Source organism: Astyanax mexicanus, chromosome 4, assembly GCF_023375975.1.
Source record: "Astyanax mexicanus isolate ESR-SI-001 chromosome 4, AstMex3_surface, whole genome shotgun sequence".
In the NCBI taxonomy this organism is placed as follows: domain Eukaryota; kingdom Metazoa; phylum Chordata; class Actinopteri; order Characiformes; family Acestrorhamphidae; genus Astyanax; species Astyanax mexicanus.
In genome coordinates, this window is record NC_064411.1 from 46,135,321 (window position 1) to 46,152,597 (window position 17,277).

Sequence of the window (17,277 nt, forward strand, 5' to 3'; positions counted from 1 at the left end):
CCACCAGCACAGTCTTTCTTTGTCTTTTTTTACCTCATTTTTTTAGAAAGGTTATATAAACGGAGCTCAGCTGTCTTCTGATTGGTTACAGCAGTCAAGTTTTGTTTTAATGTAACATTTTGACCACCCCCTTGATCCTAAACTCATTACTATCCATTTTATCCAGCTCTACAGACCATATATATATATATAGGACACTTTGTAGTTCTATAGTTACAGACTGTAGTCCTGTATCTGTTTCTCTTTGTACTTTATTATAATCCTCTATTAACCCTGTTCTTCTTCATTAATCAGACCCCCACATTGACCAGACCCCCACAGAGCAGTGTTTTTTGGGTGGTGGGTTATTTGTGTTATTAGTGTGTTGGTAAAAGTGGATTAAAACACAAAGTAGTGCTTTTTATTAAACATCTCAGGGCTATATTTTAGCAATCAATAGGTGAGTCATCGACCGCACACCGGGCAGCTCGATTTAGGGCGTGTCAATGTGTCTTTGCTATCGTAATGGCGAGAAAAGTATGCTTTGCAAATAGCAGGTGTTAAATGTTTGAATTAATCACAGCTGTGTTTTGGGTGTGACATGAAATAAACCAATCAGCGTGTCGCTTGCCATTACCTTTAAGAGCCAGGTGTACTCTGACTTTGGCGGATTGGTATTTTAATGCCGCAGCACTTCTGCGCTTCTCAGCAGAGGAAACTGACCTGCTCGTTCACGCTGTGAAGGTACGTGAGTAGCTAATTTTCCGGAACAGCAATGCTATTTTACATTGTATTCTGTTTATTGTTGATGTAAAATTTCTCGCGTGTGTGTAACAAATGGGGGTGTACATGTATTAAGACTGTGTTGCCAAGATAGCAATGAACGCCTAGCTTTTGACTGCTGTCTAGGCTTTTTTCAGTCACTGGTGCACCTGTGTTTTCCGTTGCCAAAATAACAGTACACCAGAAATGTCTTTAAACAGACCATTTCCAGACCACAACACCCATCAGCATAGATACAGCTCTGGAAAAAAATAAGAGAACACTTAAAAATGATGAGTTTCTTTGATTTTACCAAATTAAAAACCTCTGGAATATAATCAAGAGGAAGATGGATGATCACAAGCCATCAAACCAAACTGAACTGCTTGAATTTTTGCACCAGGAGTGGAATAATGTTATCCAAAAGCAGTGTGTAAGACTGGTGGAGGAGAACATGCCAAGATGCATGAAAACTGTAATTAAAAACCAGGGTTATTCCACCAAATATTGATTTCTGAACTCTTAAAACTTTATGAATATGAACTTGTTTTATTTGCATTATTTAAGGGTCTGAAAGCTCTGCATCTTTATTTCAGCCATTTCTCATTTTCTGCAAATACGTGCTCTAAATGAGCTGTTCTCCTACTGCTGTCCCATGCTTATGACATGATTCTACTGTAGCTTCTGCCCATCCTCGGCTCATCCTCTCTTTTCTTTTATCTCTCCAACCCCTCCCCCGCCCCCTCTCTCGCTCTCTTTCTCATGTTGGTGTCAGGCCTATCTGACAGCATGGCTGCTTGAACTGCTTGAGAGATGTATGTTGCCCTGCTTGCTCGGCACGTCACACACACCCTTTCTCACTCTTCTCGTTTATCTCTCCGTCTGTCACTCTCTCTCTCTCTCTCTCTCTCACTCATTCTTTCTCTCTCTTTCTTCCTCTCTCAGGAATGGCCTCCCTCTGCTTTTCGCCCCCAAAATCCCATTTGCAGCCTGTCTGTCAGCTCGAAGCACAATCTTGTCCTCCTTCACCACGACCGTAGAGGTCCTCCTCACACTCTTCCACACGCTCCTCCTCTTCCTCTTCTTCTTCCTCACAAACACTCTCCTGTCTTTCATCCCACTCTGTGACGAGCGCTTCTCCCCGAACTGGCCGAAACCTGTTTAGATGCAGTGGTCAGGAAAGAGCTGGATAATCCTCCACTCCGGTTTTGGAAGCGGACGCAGGTGATAGCCGACTTTACCAGCTTTTCCGCTCGCTAATCTCGTCAAGTCCCGGCCGTCAGGAGAGTGCTGTAATTTCACTGTGGACTGGGCAAGGACCTCTCGGATTGGTTTTGGTTAGCATACTGTGTAGGAGGTTTCTTCATTTTAAAGCAGGAGCCCTGACTGCCTTAAAAAAATATTTTAAAAATGATTGAACTTAAACCATATATACAGAACTTTAGTGCAAATTGGTTCTGTAAAAAATGGCAAAAAGCCAAAGAGGCAGGCAAATGTCATATTTTTATGTCTCAACCAGGAAAAATTCAGACATGGACACAACAGGTTTAACAGTAAAAGCTAAACCAGTGAATATATGTACTATAATTAAATTATTATATAACTGCGGAGTCGCACGTTCTGTATGACTGACATCAGTTATCTTCACAATATGCAAAGAACCTGGTGTTCATCTATCTATCTATCTATCTATCTATCTATCTATCTATCTATCTATCTATCTATCTATCTATCTATCTATCTATCTATCTATCTATCTATCTATCTATCTAGCTAGCTGGCTAGCTAGCCAGCCATCCACCCACCCAACACACCCACCCATCCATTCATCCATCCACACCCACCAACCCAACACACCCACCAACCCAACACAAACACCCATCCATCCATCCACACCCACCAACCCAACACACCCACCCATCCATCCATCCATCCATCCATCCATCCATCCATCCACATTCACCAACCCAAAACAAACACCCATCCACCCATCCATTCACCCAACACACCCACCAACCCAACACACCCATCCATCCATCCATCCATCCATCCATCCATCCATCCATCCATCCACCCAACACACCCACCAACCCAACACACATATCTGTAATTTCCCTAATTGTCAATAACACCACAAAACCTGTTGTGATGGTAATGACAGATTTTTTGATTTTCAGTTTCATCGTCATTATCTTTGTAACAGTTTTGAATAGGTGGACAAAATCGCTTTAATCCAAAAACATAAAAATGTAAATATTCACAGTTGTTATGCTGCAACCGTGGAAAATTCAGTGTTACTTCAGTGATGATTAAAGCGTTAAGGTAATTTAGTCATGCAGCATGCTCATTAGTACTGTACATAAGCTTTCATCGAATGCTACATTAGCCTCATAGCTCTATAGACTGAAGCGTGTATGTTAAAGTTAAAAATGAGTACATACTCACACTGAACTCTTGTTATTTCAAAAAGAGCAAGGAAAATAAGTTTGTTCACGATACGCCTCTTTAACCTCGGGTAAAGTTACCCTTCCAAACCGTCCTGCCAATCCCTATTTAACACGCATATCATCTTCTTTCTGGAACATTCCCTGATTACTATGCTAATGAAGCTGGCAGGAACTTTAAATCCCACACATCCTACGCTACGACAGCATAGCCAATAGAATGCAGCACGGAGCGCTACTGAACGTGTGAAACAGTCGCTGTTTAAATCCCAGGCCTTTGGAACGCCACCGCCTGCCCACATTTACCACAGTAAATTTCTGAATGTACGGTGTAATGGTGTTTTATATACGATTTCAGTAACACTGCCTACACATGATAACCCTGAGAATCTGCAGTCTGCCTTAACAAAAGCCTGATTTAATTATTCACATTAAAGCCCAGTGCCCTATATCTTATACTATTCTGTAAATCAGAAGTGATATCAAAAGTGAATAATGTAATTTCCGCAACATATCACTACCAAGACCTGATAATGATAAGGACACACGTTTTCAGTTTTACTATAAATATCTTAGATCTGTTTTCCTAGAAAGTAAAAACTCATCATTATTGCAATACATCATGACCAACAAGAAACATGAGATGGTAATGACACATGGTGAGGATAATGACATATTTCAGTATCTTAAGTCTGTTTTATAAGTGAAAACTTTTATGGAATTTACGGAACATTTCACTACCAACCCATTTTGTGATGGTAATGACAGATTTTCCTTAAACTGTCATTACTGTAACACATCATTACCAACACTAACTTTTTTGTGACATTAATGACACCCAATGACAAGTTTAACAAACACTATCTTATATCTGTTTCATAAAAAGTAAAAACTAACATTACAACTAAATGTCACTAGAAACATAAATCGTTTTGTAACCTAATGACAGCTGGTAATGGTAATGACAGATTTTCATCATTTTCATTTTACCATCAGTTTCCTGGGTCTATTTTCCTTAAAAAGTGAAACCTGTCATTTTTGCAACATCTTACTACTACTAACAGGAAAATTGTAATGATGATAATAAACATGGTGATGGTAATGACAGATTTCAATTTGTACTACTAGTATTTTAAGTCATTTGTTTTAAACTCGTAATCACACCACAAAACTTGTTGTTATGGTAATGACATCTGATGATGGTGATGGCAGATTTTAATTTTATACTATTAGTATTTTAGGTAAGTTTCCCTAAACTCACTATCACCATCACAAAATCTTGTTGTTACAGTAATGACACCTGGTGATGGTAATCACAGAATCTCAGTTGTACTATTAGTATTTTAGATCAGTTTTCTTGAAATTGTAATCACACCACAAAATGTGTTGTTACGGTAATGACACCTGGTGATGGTAATGACATCTGGTGATGGTTATATTAGATTTTCAGTTGTACTATTAGTATTTTAGGTCGGTTTCTCTAAACTAATTATCAACATCACAAAACGTGTGGTTACGGTAATGATACCTGGTGATGGTAATGACAGAATTTCAGTTGTACTGTAAGTGTTTTAGGTCAGTTTACCTATACTCTTTATCACACCACAGAATGTGTTGCTACGGTAATGACACTGGGTGATGGTAATGACATCTGGTAATGGTAATATTAGATTTTCAGTTGTACTATTAGTATTTTAGGTCAGTTTTCCTACACTCATTATCATCATCACAAAATGTATTACACTAAAATGACACCTGGTGATGATAATGTCAGATAGTTATTTTGTACTATTACAATTTTAGGTTAGTTTATCTAAACTCACTATCACCATCACAAAATCTTGTAATTACGGTAATGACACCTGGTGATGGTAATGACAGATTTTTAGTTGTATTATTAGTATTTTAGGTCACTTTCCCTAAACTCATAATCACAGCACAAAACCTGTTGTTACGATAATGATGCCTGGTGATGGTAATGACGCATATTCAGCTTAGGTTTGTTTTCTGTGCTATAAATACAAAACATCAAATCAACAGCAGAAACTGCAGATCACTAAGGGTTAAATGAAAAGCTCTAGCTTGGTGTAGCCCTATTTTCATAGGTGTGTGTGTGTGTGTGTGTGTGTGGTAGTGGTAGGGATTGAGTGTGAGTGTATGAATGGCTGGTGGCTGTGGTCTGTGTGTGTGTGTGTGTGTGTGTGTGTGTGTGTATCGCCTGGTCCCTCAGGGCTGAATTTCACTATTTAAGGAAATGTTTGAAGTGCTAGCCGTTCCCATTTTAATAATCCACATGGAATTCAAATCATTTACGCTCTTCTCCTGCAAACAGAGTGCGGCTCCTGCAGGGGAGGGAGTGTGTGTGGGAGTGGGGTGTGCGTGTGTGTGTGAGGCGGGGGGCTGGATTTGTGGAAAGCTGAGACTAGGTGGGGGTCCTCGCTGTTTACGATGCTGAGGGTCAGAGAGCAGGTGGATTGTGGTATACCTGGGGGGTTTCCGTCTGTTGGGCTACGGTTGGATGTCAAAGGGGGTCTTACACACTGACAGCACACACACACACACACACACACACAGGCTTTGGTGGGTGGTCAGATGCATAAATAGCTTCAATATGTAGCACACATGCACAGGATAAATAATGAATGTGAGTGAGACATTAACATTATGAAATGCACACACACACACACACAGTGAATCTCAGTGTGTACAGTACTTATGTGCACAAACATTGTTTACTGTTGTTCTTATAGACTAAAATTAATCATACATTGTATTAAAGTACTTCATATGAAGCTATTTAGCCCTTCTGAGCACGATGAGAGACAACATTTTGGACATGTTTTTACAGAGAAAAATTTAGTAACATTATGGGCCCTATTTTAGTGATCTATAGCATTATGAAGATTATATAGATTAATTTAGGGCGTATATTTGTGTCTTTGGTGTCTTAAGGACGCAACAAATGCACAAAAGGCATGTACTAATTTGCTTAGTTTACTATGTGTGTATTTTGGGTGTAACGTGAAATAAACCAATCAGTGTTCCAGTTGTCATTGCCTTTAAGAGTTGGGTGCGCTCTGACTTTGGCACGTTCAAATCTTAACTCTTAGAACCCCATTGACGAAAAAAAAAAGCTGAAACTATGAGCGGGAGGTCGCATGTTCAAACCCCCACTCATGCAGCTTTGCCATCAAGCTGCCGGCGCTCAGAGGAAGCAAAACTGGCCCTGCTCCCTCCGGGTGGGTAGATGGCGCTCTCTCCCCACATCACTAAAAGGGTGATGTCTGAAGCACAGGGCATCTGTGAGCTGATGTATCTGAACCGAGTCGCTGCACTGTCCTCCGAGTGCGCTGGCTACTCCGCAATGCTGCATCAGCAGCAGCTCGAAAAGAAGAGGTGGCTGACTTCACATGTATTGGAGGAAGCATGTGTTAGTCTTCACCCTTCTGGTGTGTTGGGGCATCACTAGTGATAGGAGGAGTCCTAATGATTGGGTTGGGTAATTGGCTGTGCAAATTTGGGAGAAAATAGGAAAAATTAGAAATAAAATTATATTTTAAATAATATTGCGCATTGTATATAAAGCTTATTTACTCAGGAATGCATCAATGCACCAACATGATTCATACATTGTGACAAAGAGGGAGCCCTGTTGTCTCTAAAAATAGCATTGACCTAGCGCTGAACTAAAGGGTTTTTGAGAAATCTATTGTGAAATACACCTAAGGAACAGGCTTACCTATTTACCTTACATATTTCCATGCTTAATTCCTTCATAAACAAGTGAAATCGTGACTGTTGACAGGGTGTAAGATAGCAAATAACATCAAAACTCACCTTGTGCAGGGTGTAAAATAGGACTCATGTCTAGTGTAATTTAGCAGTGTTAGCTTAGCAGCATTCTTTGTAAAGCAAAGAAGCAAAGTTTAGAATACAAAACATGACTTTGCTCATCAATTGTATCTGTATCAATAAGAAATGAAGCTTAATTGATTTTCAATTTTCACCAAACTACTACTTAAATTATATTAGCAATATTTTGCTTAGAAATGGGCCAAAAAAGTAGAATTTTAATCATATAGATTTTAAACAACTAATTCTATTAAATGGGCAATTTTAACATGGTAGAATGTCAATTTTCAGTCGATGTTTGAGGTATAAATAGTAAATATGTGACTTTTTACTACACTTTTATTCACTTTACCACTCTGTTATTTTGCCTCAGAAGAAAAAACAATATGCTGATTTTACGTTTTTGTGTTTGACCTGTGGGGAAAAGCATGTAAAAGCTCTGCTTTAATTGGCTGGCATCTGATTTTATTTGAATCACATTTTCAAACCCTACAGTAGATTACATTGTACAGTATATAATATTAGGTGCATTCATTTTTTAATATGTCTATAAGGCTATAAGAGGTTGAAGAACACCAATACACAGAACTGTGCACTTCCTCACTGACCACACCTGATTCAGCCAATTAACACACAAATGATTGCATGGTAGGAAATTCAGACACACACACACACACACACACATGCACAAGATTCAGCATGTAGCGATGCGCACACGCACACGCGCACTCCCTTACTCCCGCTGTAATTAAGGCTGGGAGCCTGTAGGGTATAGTCTATATATAGGCTGAGCGGATCTATTTGATGTGCAGTATAGATCCTTTGGCGCGGCACATCCAGCAGATTATAACGCAGCAGCTTTTAACACGTTTTAATACCGCGTTTAATCTGCTCTTCTGAGCGTGGGCGAAAGGAGGCCGCATTCTGCTACATCAGAAAGAATATCTATATCTAATCGCGTTGTCGTTTGATAAGTAGCTCATGAATATTCGCTGGAATTATGCCTTTTTGAATACATTAACCCAGCTGTAAATGAACTCCCGGCTCATCTGACGGAGATTAATTGCGTTTTACGTGCGGCTCAGCATTCCAAAACGCGTCGCCGTTGTCAGATGGGCCAAACTACGAACATCCGCCAAAAAAGAAGAAGAAGAAAAAATAAAAGTTGCGTCCTCTAATCAAAGTCAAATATTGGTAAAGCGTAAAATAAAGGGGAAGGCGAAGCGCGTTGTGAGCGGAGAAATCGGATTTTCCGTGCGGCAGTTCCGTGCGGCGCAGGGCTCCGAAGGGAGTGGCGGAGTTAAAATTACATGTGAACTCGGAGTTCCTCCCTGAGTATTCATGAGAGGGGAATTGAAATGATGTTAATGCATTATTCAATGCTTTGATGGAGGAAAAAAATAGATGACAGGCCATCAGGCATTGATATGGGCAGCTGGAGTAGTGTGTGTGGATGTTTGGGATGTGTGAGAATGGTAAGAGTGTGTATGGCTGGTAGGATTGTCCCTGATAAAAGAATGCTAAGACAGTACATCTCTAATTTCCAATATATGCTATAATTTTCCGACACATTTGTAATGAATGCATTCAGTTATAGCTTTAGCGAAGTATTGCCAACAGAACTGGACTCTCTGGAGCAGAAAAGCACGAGGCATGAAGACCTCAGTTTGGGTCTGAATGGGGGCACAAACCACAGTCCAACCAAAAGAGGTGGTCTCTGTCTGGATCTACTGAATCGTGATCTGGTTCGCCTGCAGTATGAAATCCCTTTTCTAGATAGTTTGGAATTTCGCTAGAGCTATAGCTAGAATTCGTCAAAAGTTGCCAAAGCAACTCGTCGATCTCTTAACATTCTTTAAACCTTTAAACTCTATATAAAGTATAGAGAGACTCTGCCCACGTAGCTGATGACGAAAGGATGGGTACCACTTTAAAATAAGACTACCTTTATAAAGGGTTTATAAATGGTTTACAATTAGTTTATTAAAAGTTACTCATTAGGTTGTAAAGGCCTTAAAAATCATTAATAATCAGTTATAACATACACATATAAGATATATAACATATAAGAGCAACAGTGACCTGTTGTTTGCCAAATAGTTAACCCACAGCCATCTATACTGTTGCCCTTTCTATGTATGTGTTATAACTGATTGTTAATGATTTTTAAGGCATTTACAACCTAATTAGTAACCAATAATATATGAATTGTAAACCATTTATAAACCCTTTATAAAGTTAGTCTTATTTTAAAGTAGTACCAGAGGATGTAGTAAAGTCCTTTAGTTTGTTTACTAAACTGCATAGTGAAACCAAAACTAACCGAACTATATGTTCAGTACACAATGTAACAAAGTCATGAATCTTGGTGCAGACCTTCAGGCGTCCTAATTGAGGTATACTGAGTCAGGTCATTTATCAGCCGTGGAAGTGTAACAGAGTGTCGAAATGTACAGCTGCTGCTATTTATACTATATTACTGTTTATTAATTACTGTCTATTACAGCTTAGATTCTCTGTGATGTAGGCGTCTGTTTTTTTAATGCTAAATTTATTTTATATAAAGCTATGGTGTGATAATTACAATATAGAAAAGTAACAAATCAAACTGTTTTTTAAATAAAAGTTGCACAAGTTAGAATGTCTGAGCTCCTCCATTTCTCCATATGACACACTTTAATAGCAGCGCTGTGTGTAGCTGTTCTTAAAAAAACATTTTTTCTTAAATAATAGGTCTATGCTTCTTCAGTGTTGCAATGTTAATTAACATCATTCTGAACAGATTTTGCTCATTCAGACAGTCTGAATTTGTTTTTTTTTAAAAGTTCACTTCTACTTACTCTCTACTCACTCAAAAAATGTGGGGTTTAAATCGGGTTCGGGCCCATACATGTTTGTACTGTGTCTCCATAATCAATGCAATAGCAAAACGGCATAGTGTGTGAAAGACTGTACAAATATGATCATGTTACACCAGTGTGGGAGGATGGGTGTAACCCTGTATATCTGTGTATTTGTGTGTATTTGTGTGTGTGTGTGGGCGTGCACTCACGGCGTGTGTGTAGGTGCTGTAGGTGCTGCTGTACGTGCTGAAAGGCAGAGCCACAGCAGGGTTGAAGATGCCAAACTGGCCCACCATCTGTTGCATGCGGCGGATGGTCCTCTCTTTATCAGTGTCGGCGAACTTCACCACCAGACTGGAGGACGCCCCCTGAGAGAGAGAGAAAGAGAGAGAGAGAGAGAGAGAGAGAGAGAGAGATAATTGCATTTCATTTTCATAGTGTGATGTGTTTATTTCCATGTACACGACATTTCATCTATGTACTCAAATGAGATAGGGGGCTTAATTCCCCACCCAAAAACGGATTGATTAATATTAACATTTAAAGGTGTCATTCCATCGTTTTTTGTGTAGTTGTGTTCTATGTATGAATGTATGAAATGTGAGCCGTTTTTTTTAAATAAAAAGTTATCCGGTGATTTGGTATAACACTGCTTTAGTCTGGTGGAGGAGTGAATGGAAAGAAACGACAGAATTTTGGCTCTTGCTCATGAATATTCATACATGCAAACATATCACCTCTGATTGGCTAACAGCACAATGTTTTAAAAATAAAGACATTTTTACACTAATAACAGTCTTTGCAATGTCATATGTTTACACTTTATAACATGTGTAATGCCCTGCTAAGTGCAGTTCAGCCACTGACCTAGACTTAGAGTCTCTGTAAAAAGCAAAATCCACCGGAGATCCTATTTAAACCTAGTTATTTACATACAGAGGTGGGTAGTCAAGGTCCAGAAAGTAAAAATCCATTCTAACCAATTGTTCCTTAGCTCCGAATTACTGGGCAAAGCATATAACACTGATATATGTATAAGCATGCATATACAACTCGGAGAGACCTATAGTATTTCACAAAAAAAAAAACAAGAAAAAGTGGCTTTTAGTGCAAGGACATCTTATACAGGTACATAGCACAAATTGTTCCAATACACCATATGGACAAAGGTATTGGAACACCTGTTCATTCATTAAAAACTTTTAAATTTATCCTACTTTTGTTGGAGTAACTGTTTTAAAGCTTCACTATGAGGATTTGATTGCATTCAGTGAGGTCAGGATGTTGGATGAGCACTACCCCTATCTTATCATCTCTGTAAATCCCCAACTATCCAACTCATCCTTAAAGTACTATAGATGGAGCTCCATCATTCCAGAGATCAGAGTTCCACTGCTCCAGAGGCATTATGCATGGAGCCAATAGATTCATGTTTACAAGCTTCAGAGGGTCTTTATTCTATTCTATTGGCAGTACTTCTTGACAAGGATTCAACAAGCTGTGTGTATATGTGCATTTGCACATCTGTGTCAGCAATGGGTGTAACTTTTCATTAGGTGTAAATAGCTTTCATTAGGGGATGCATTGGAAACAGGAGAATGACCAGATTTGGAAGAAAATAGATCCATCATATAAAACTAGATGTTTAAGATGTTAAAGCATGATCCACACTACAGGATAATTGGGCCAAGGATGGTGGAAGGTCAGGGTGGTCAATAGCAGGGTGGTCTTAAACGATTATCTTCTCAGATGATCCTGTGGTGTGAGGTGTAAATAATCCAATCTTTAGCCCTCCAATCTGCCTGTGGCCAGTACAACCAGTTCAATATTTACAACTTAAAGTCCTGTACTGTCTGGGGATTCATGATTCCCAATTCCCCTTTGTCCAACATAACCTGATGAGAGCTGAGCTTAATTGAGAGCCACACCGAAAACAAAGAACCAAAGTCTAAAGTAAATGGAACCAGTGACAGCTTCAATTGGTATTGAAGCAGCTTTTAATATTGTGATTTTGCTAATCTCATAAATAAGGCTGGGCAATAAATAATTCAACATCCATATAAACTATATTGCAAAAGGTATCATATCAAGTGTAAAGTTTGGTAGAGGGGGGATTATGGTATTGGGTTGTTTTTTCAGTAGTTGATCTAGGACTCTTCTCAGTGAAAGGAACTTTTAATGCTTCAGCAAACAAAGAGATGTTGGACTTTTGGAATTTTATGCTCCTTTACTTTACAGAAACATTTTGGGGGGGTCCCTTACTGATCCAACATAACTGTGCACCAGTGCACGAAGCAAAAAGTCCATAAAAAATGGAGGAGCAAATTTGGAATTAGAAAACATTGTGTTGAGTGTCTGACCACACAAATTAGCTTCTGGAAGAATGATCAAAAATTCCCATAAACACACTCCTAAATCTTGTGCAAAGCCTGAAAAGCCTTAAACTGAAGATGTTACAGATGCAAAGAGTAGGTTGACATCATATTAAACCCTATGGATTAGGAATGTGATGTCACTCAAGGTCATTTTTGTGTAAACAAACCAAAGCGACAACTTTTGGCAATATATTGTCCATTACTCCACAGTTAGTTCCGAGCCTGCAATGTGATTGGCTGAGAGGCGTTCTATTAGTGCCATTATCAGCCGGTAATGCACTGTAACCAAAGCACTCCATGTATCACTCCACCACATGCAGATAACCTAGCAACTATACAGCGCTTACAAACCAAACAGTGCAGCTACAAACAGAGCAGCAATGGAACTATTAAGTATGTACTAAGAAGTATGAGTTGGTTAGTTTAGAATATTTGATGCTTTTAAGCATTCTACTTTACATAGTCAGACCTTGTCCCTACTGGTAGCATGAGGCGGTCCCTGCAGCCCTTTAGATTTTGATGCTTCATACAAAAACATGGTTTATTTTTACAACATCTGACAGAAAATAAACCTAAATAACAATTTACCATCCTTCATTCTTCACTGGATCACTTTGGTCACTCTTACTGTATGATATCAGAGTATACTAGCACACTACCAAAAGTGGATCACTCAAAAATGAGCAAACACACATCCCCTCCCACCTGTACACACACACACACACACAAACACACACACACACGTACACACTTTTGCTCATTAAGAAGCTTCTAATGATTTAGTGCAACACATGACATTTGGTGTGGTGGCGAAGGTGCCCCGGAAATCAATCAGCTGTAAAGGCCAAAATACTCTCAACTAATGATTACAGAGTGAGAGAGGGGGGATGGGAGGAGGAGAGGAGGAGAAGGAGAGGAAATGGGGAAGAAAAGAGAAGAAGTTAGAGGAACCCATTCTAAGAATGTAATGCCTGTAAGATTCTATAAACACAGATACAACACATTAAAATGATAGATTTCATAAGGCATTATTAACATGGTTATAAATATTTAGAAAATAACACAATACAGTGTATCCATATTTATAATGCACTATGAATTCTGCACTGTGTTTATAATATGTGATACTGGATATGTCACTACGGGTAATATGTCACTTTACTTGAAGCATACAAAGACATGTTATAATACATTATAAATGACTAAAACCTAAAGTAGTCAAGCAGTAGTTGGTAACACCTTTTATGAATGCCATATATAAACTCATAACTCATAACAGATTATATTGCATTCCTAAGGCATTATAAACATGGTTATACATGTTAATAAAAATTATAAGTATAAAGCTGTGCTTATGATGTGTTAAATATCTATATTAATAATAATATATATATATATATATATATATATATATATATATATATATATATATATATATATATATATATATATATATATATATATACTACTAATATTAATATTACTAATAATACTTTCTTTGAATGTCATGTCTATTAGACTCATAACACATTGTAATGCATTCAATAATGCATTATAAACATATCTATGCATATTTATTTAAATGTATAACAATATATAGCCATTCATTATGCATTATGAACTGTTTTCATAATACTCCATTAGCTGCTTACAAGCTGTTATATGTCAATACCAATACCCTTAACAAAGCTTCTATAATTACTTTTAGCCAGTAATTTATTATGTAAATTTATATTAAATATTATATTAAACAGCTTATATTAGTTTATAATGTACTATAACATGTTGATGTACACTACAAGTAAAGTGACAGACACATTACAAGCACAGCTTATGATGCATTATAATCACAATTCATAGTGCAGATAAGCATGTCCATATTATTATATATTATATTATATATTATATTATATTATATATGTATTATACATTTTTAATGAATGTGTTTTATTAAATAACATTTATAATGCCTAAGGAATGCATGAATATAATCTGTTATCAGTATGATAATAGAGACTAATAGACACAGTAGACACAATCGAAAGTGTTACCATAATACGCTTCCAGGATTAAAAACATGTATAAACTGGTGATGCATTATGAGCACAGTAATGCATAATAATGCATAATAAGCATGGCTATCCATTGTTATACAATTGTATAAATATGTATAGCTATGTTCATAATGTTTTATGAATGCATCATAACGTGTTATGATTATGTTTATTTCATAGACTAATAGACATGAGATTTACAGAAAGTAAGTGTTACCAAGTAACATACTGCATTATAAACATGGTTATAATGTGTTATGCATCATTTTTAATGTATAACGATGCTGCATATGAAGAGTTTGCTCAGAGTGGATGTTGTGCATTTCTGTAAAAGGTTAGAACAGCTGAAAAGGTTGCAAGCTGGCTACTTTCTCTCATACACACACACACACACAAACACACACACACACACACTTTCTCCTATTCTGGAAGCTGCTTCGATATGTAAATGTCCTTAATTAGGCAGGGTGTGTGAGAGCAATGCCAATATGCTTTTTTCGGCCCCCAGTGTGAGTATGTGTGTGTGAAAGGGAAAGTGTGTCTATGTTTGTGTGTGTGTGTGTGTGTGTGTGTGTGTATGAGAGAAAGTGTGTGTTGCAATAGTGTTTTTTTCTTTTTTCTTTTGGCCTTGTAAGTCTCATTTGAGTGTGATTGCTTTCAGGGTTGGGGTAATATCTAAATATGCTCAAGGTTGAGTGATCAAATACACACACACACACACAGCATCACACACACACACACACACACACACACACACACACACACACACACACACATAAATAAACTAGTTTACTATGTCTGTCTGCGGCATCAATGCTGTATTTTAATTGCATTTAAATTATTTACGTTAAGATGCTGAGCCTAGATGAATGGTAATATGTGTGTGTGTGTGTGTGTGTGTGTGTGTTTGTGTATGTGTTCATACAATATGTATACAATATGCATCATGCAAAGCTAACACATTAATTGAATTGCAGTCACAGCACTCTGGTAACACTTTAAAATAAGACTACCTTTATAAAGGGTTTATAAATGGTTTACAATTAGTTTATTAATGGTTACTAATTAGGTTGTAAATGCCTTAAAAATCATTAATAATCAGTTATAACACATACGTAGAAAGGGCAACAATATAGATGGCTGTGGGTTCACTATTTGTCAAACAACAGGTCATTGTTGCCCTTTCTATGTATGTGTTATAACTGATTATTAATGATTTTTAAGGCATTTACAACCTAATTAGTAACTATTAATAAACTAGTTGTAATCCATTTATAAAGTCTTTATAAAGGTAGTCTTATTTTGAAGTGGTATCCATAAAGGTTTATAATCTCAAACATAAAAACGTTATACCATCACAGTATAAAGCTTTAAATCACAAAGCAATAAAATGCATATTAATATATCTGCATTTGCTGTTCTTAACATTATTGGGGAGACCTGTTTCATAAAGCTTAAAATATGTTAAGTTCATTCACATAATGCTTTATCAAGGTTGAAATTTGGATACCACTTCAAAGTAAGACTACCTTTATAGAGGGTTTATAAATGGTTTACAATTAGTTTATTATTAGTTACTAATTAGGTTGTAAAAGCCTTAAAAAATGAATAATCAGTTAAAACACATACGTAGAAAGGGCAACAGTGACCTGTTGTTTGACAAATAGTGAACCCAGAGCCGTCTATATTGTTGCCCTTTCTATGTATGTGTTTTTTGTAGATTATTAATGAACCCTTTATAAAGGTAGTCTTATTTTAAAGTGGTACCCAGCTCTCTATACCCCATATATGTCAAAATGTTTACGCCCCTTATAAATGCTGCATTCAGCTTTGTAAAGATGCAACCATTGCTGACACATATGTGCAAAATGCACACACACACACACACACACTCACACACTAACACAGCTCTTCTAGTGCAGACTGTAGAGAAGTCCTGCCATTAGAATAGGACTCTTTAATGCAGTGGACCTGTGTACTCTCTCTTTGACTCTCTCTCTCTCTGTCTTTAGCTCTTTCTCTTTATCTCATGTCAGTTCCTCTTCTTCTCTTTCTCTCATATACATTATTTCTTCTCTCTCCATCACTCATGTTACTTCTTTACATTGTTTCTCTCCTTTTCCCCCTCTATTTCCTCTGCTCTCCACATGTTTCTCTCTATTTCTTCATCTATTTCCCCTTCTCCCTCTAAATATTCCTTTATCTTCCTCCTATACTATTTCTCACTTTTTAATTTATTTTTTCTCTCTCTTTCTCTTATATTAATTTCTCAAATTGTCTCACTCTTTCTCCTTATTATCCACTCATTCCTGTCACTTTCTCTCCTTCTTACTACTTTTTTCTCTCTGTATCTTCCACCTCTCTATTTCCTAATCCTCTTTTCTCCATTGTGCTGTCTCTCTCGTTCTCTCTTGCACTATTTATTTATTTTTATAATTTTATTTCTTATTATTTCTTATTTTCTGTTTCTTCTTTCATCTCCTCTCTTATTCCTCCCTCTACATTTATTTTCACTTCCCTCTCCCCTCTTTCTCTCTCTCCCTCTCCCTCTCTCTCTTTCTTTCTCCTCTATTATTTTCTCACACTCTTTCTACCATTATTTCTCTTTCTTTCTCTTACTGCAAAAACTGTATTTTTTTCATTCTTTCACTTTTTTTTGTCACTCCTCTTTCTCTCTCTTGTTCTCTTATTATTTCTTCCTCAACTCATTTATTTTTCTTTGTTTTTCCATTTCTCTTTCTCTCTTTCCCTCATTTCTACTCCATTATTTTCCCTCTCTTTAATTTTTTCTTACTCTCTCTCTCTTTCTTTGTCTCTCTCTTTTTTATCTTCATTATTTAATCCTCTCTCTCTCTGGCAGTCTTTCTCTCTCTTTCTGCCTCCTACTCATTTCTTTTTCTCCTTCTCTCACTCTTTTCGGTCACTCTTCTTTTTTGTCTCTTGTTTTCTTATTATTTCTTCCTCACCC

The 17,277-nt window shown here is 37.3% G+C and overlaps 1 protein-coding gene across 2 annotated transcripts in view; it reads right to left on the minus strand.

Moving 5' to 3' along the window:
• Positions 1–17,277, minus strand: part of zgc:165603 (uncharacterized protein LOC571425 homolog) — a 234,374-nt gene that overhangs the window by 22,203 nt on the left and 194,894 nt on the right. For both annotated transcript variants that reach the window (XM_022678960.2, XM_022678961.2), the window contains exon 6: positions 10,090–10,248. In XM_022678960.2, the coding sequence (XP_022534681.2) occupies positions 10,090–10,248 (159 nt within the window). The remainder of the gene's footprint in view (positions 1–10,089; positions 10,249–17,277) is intronic.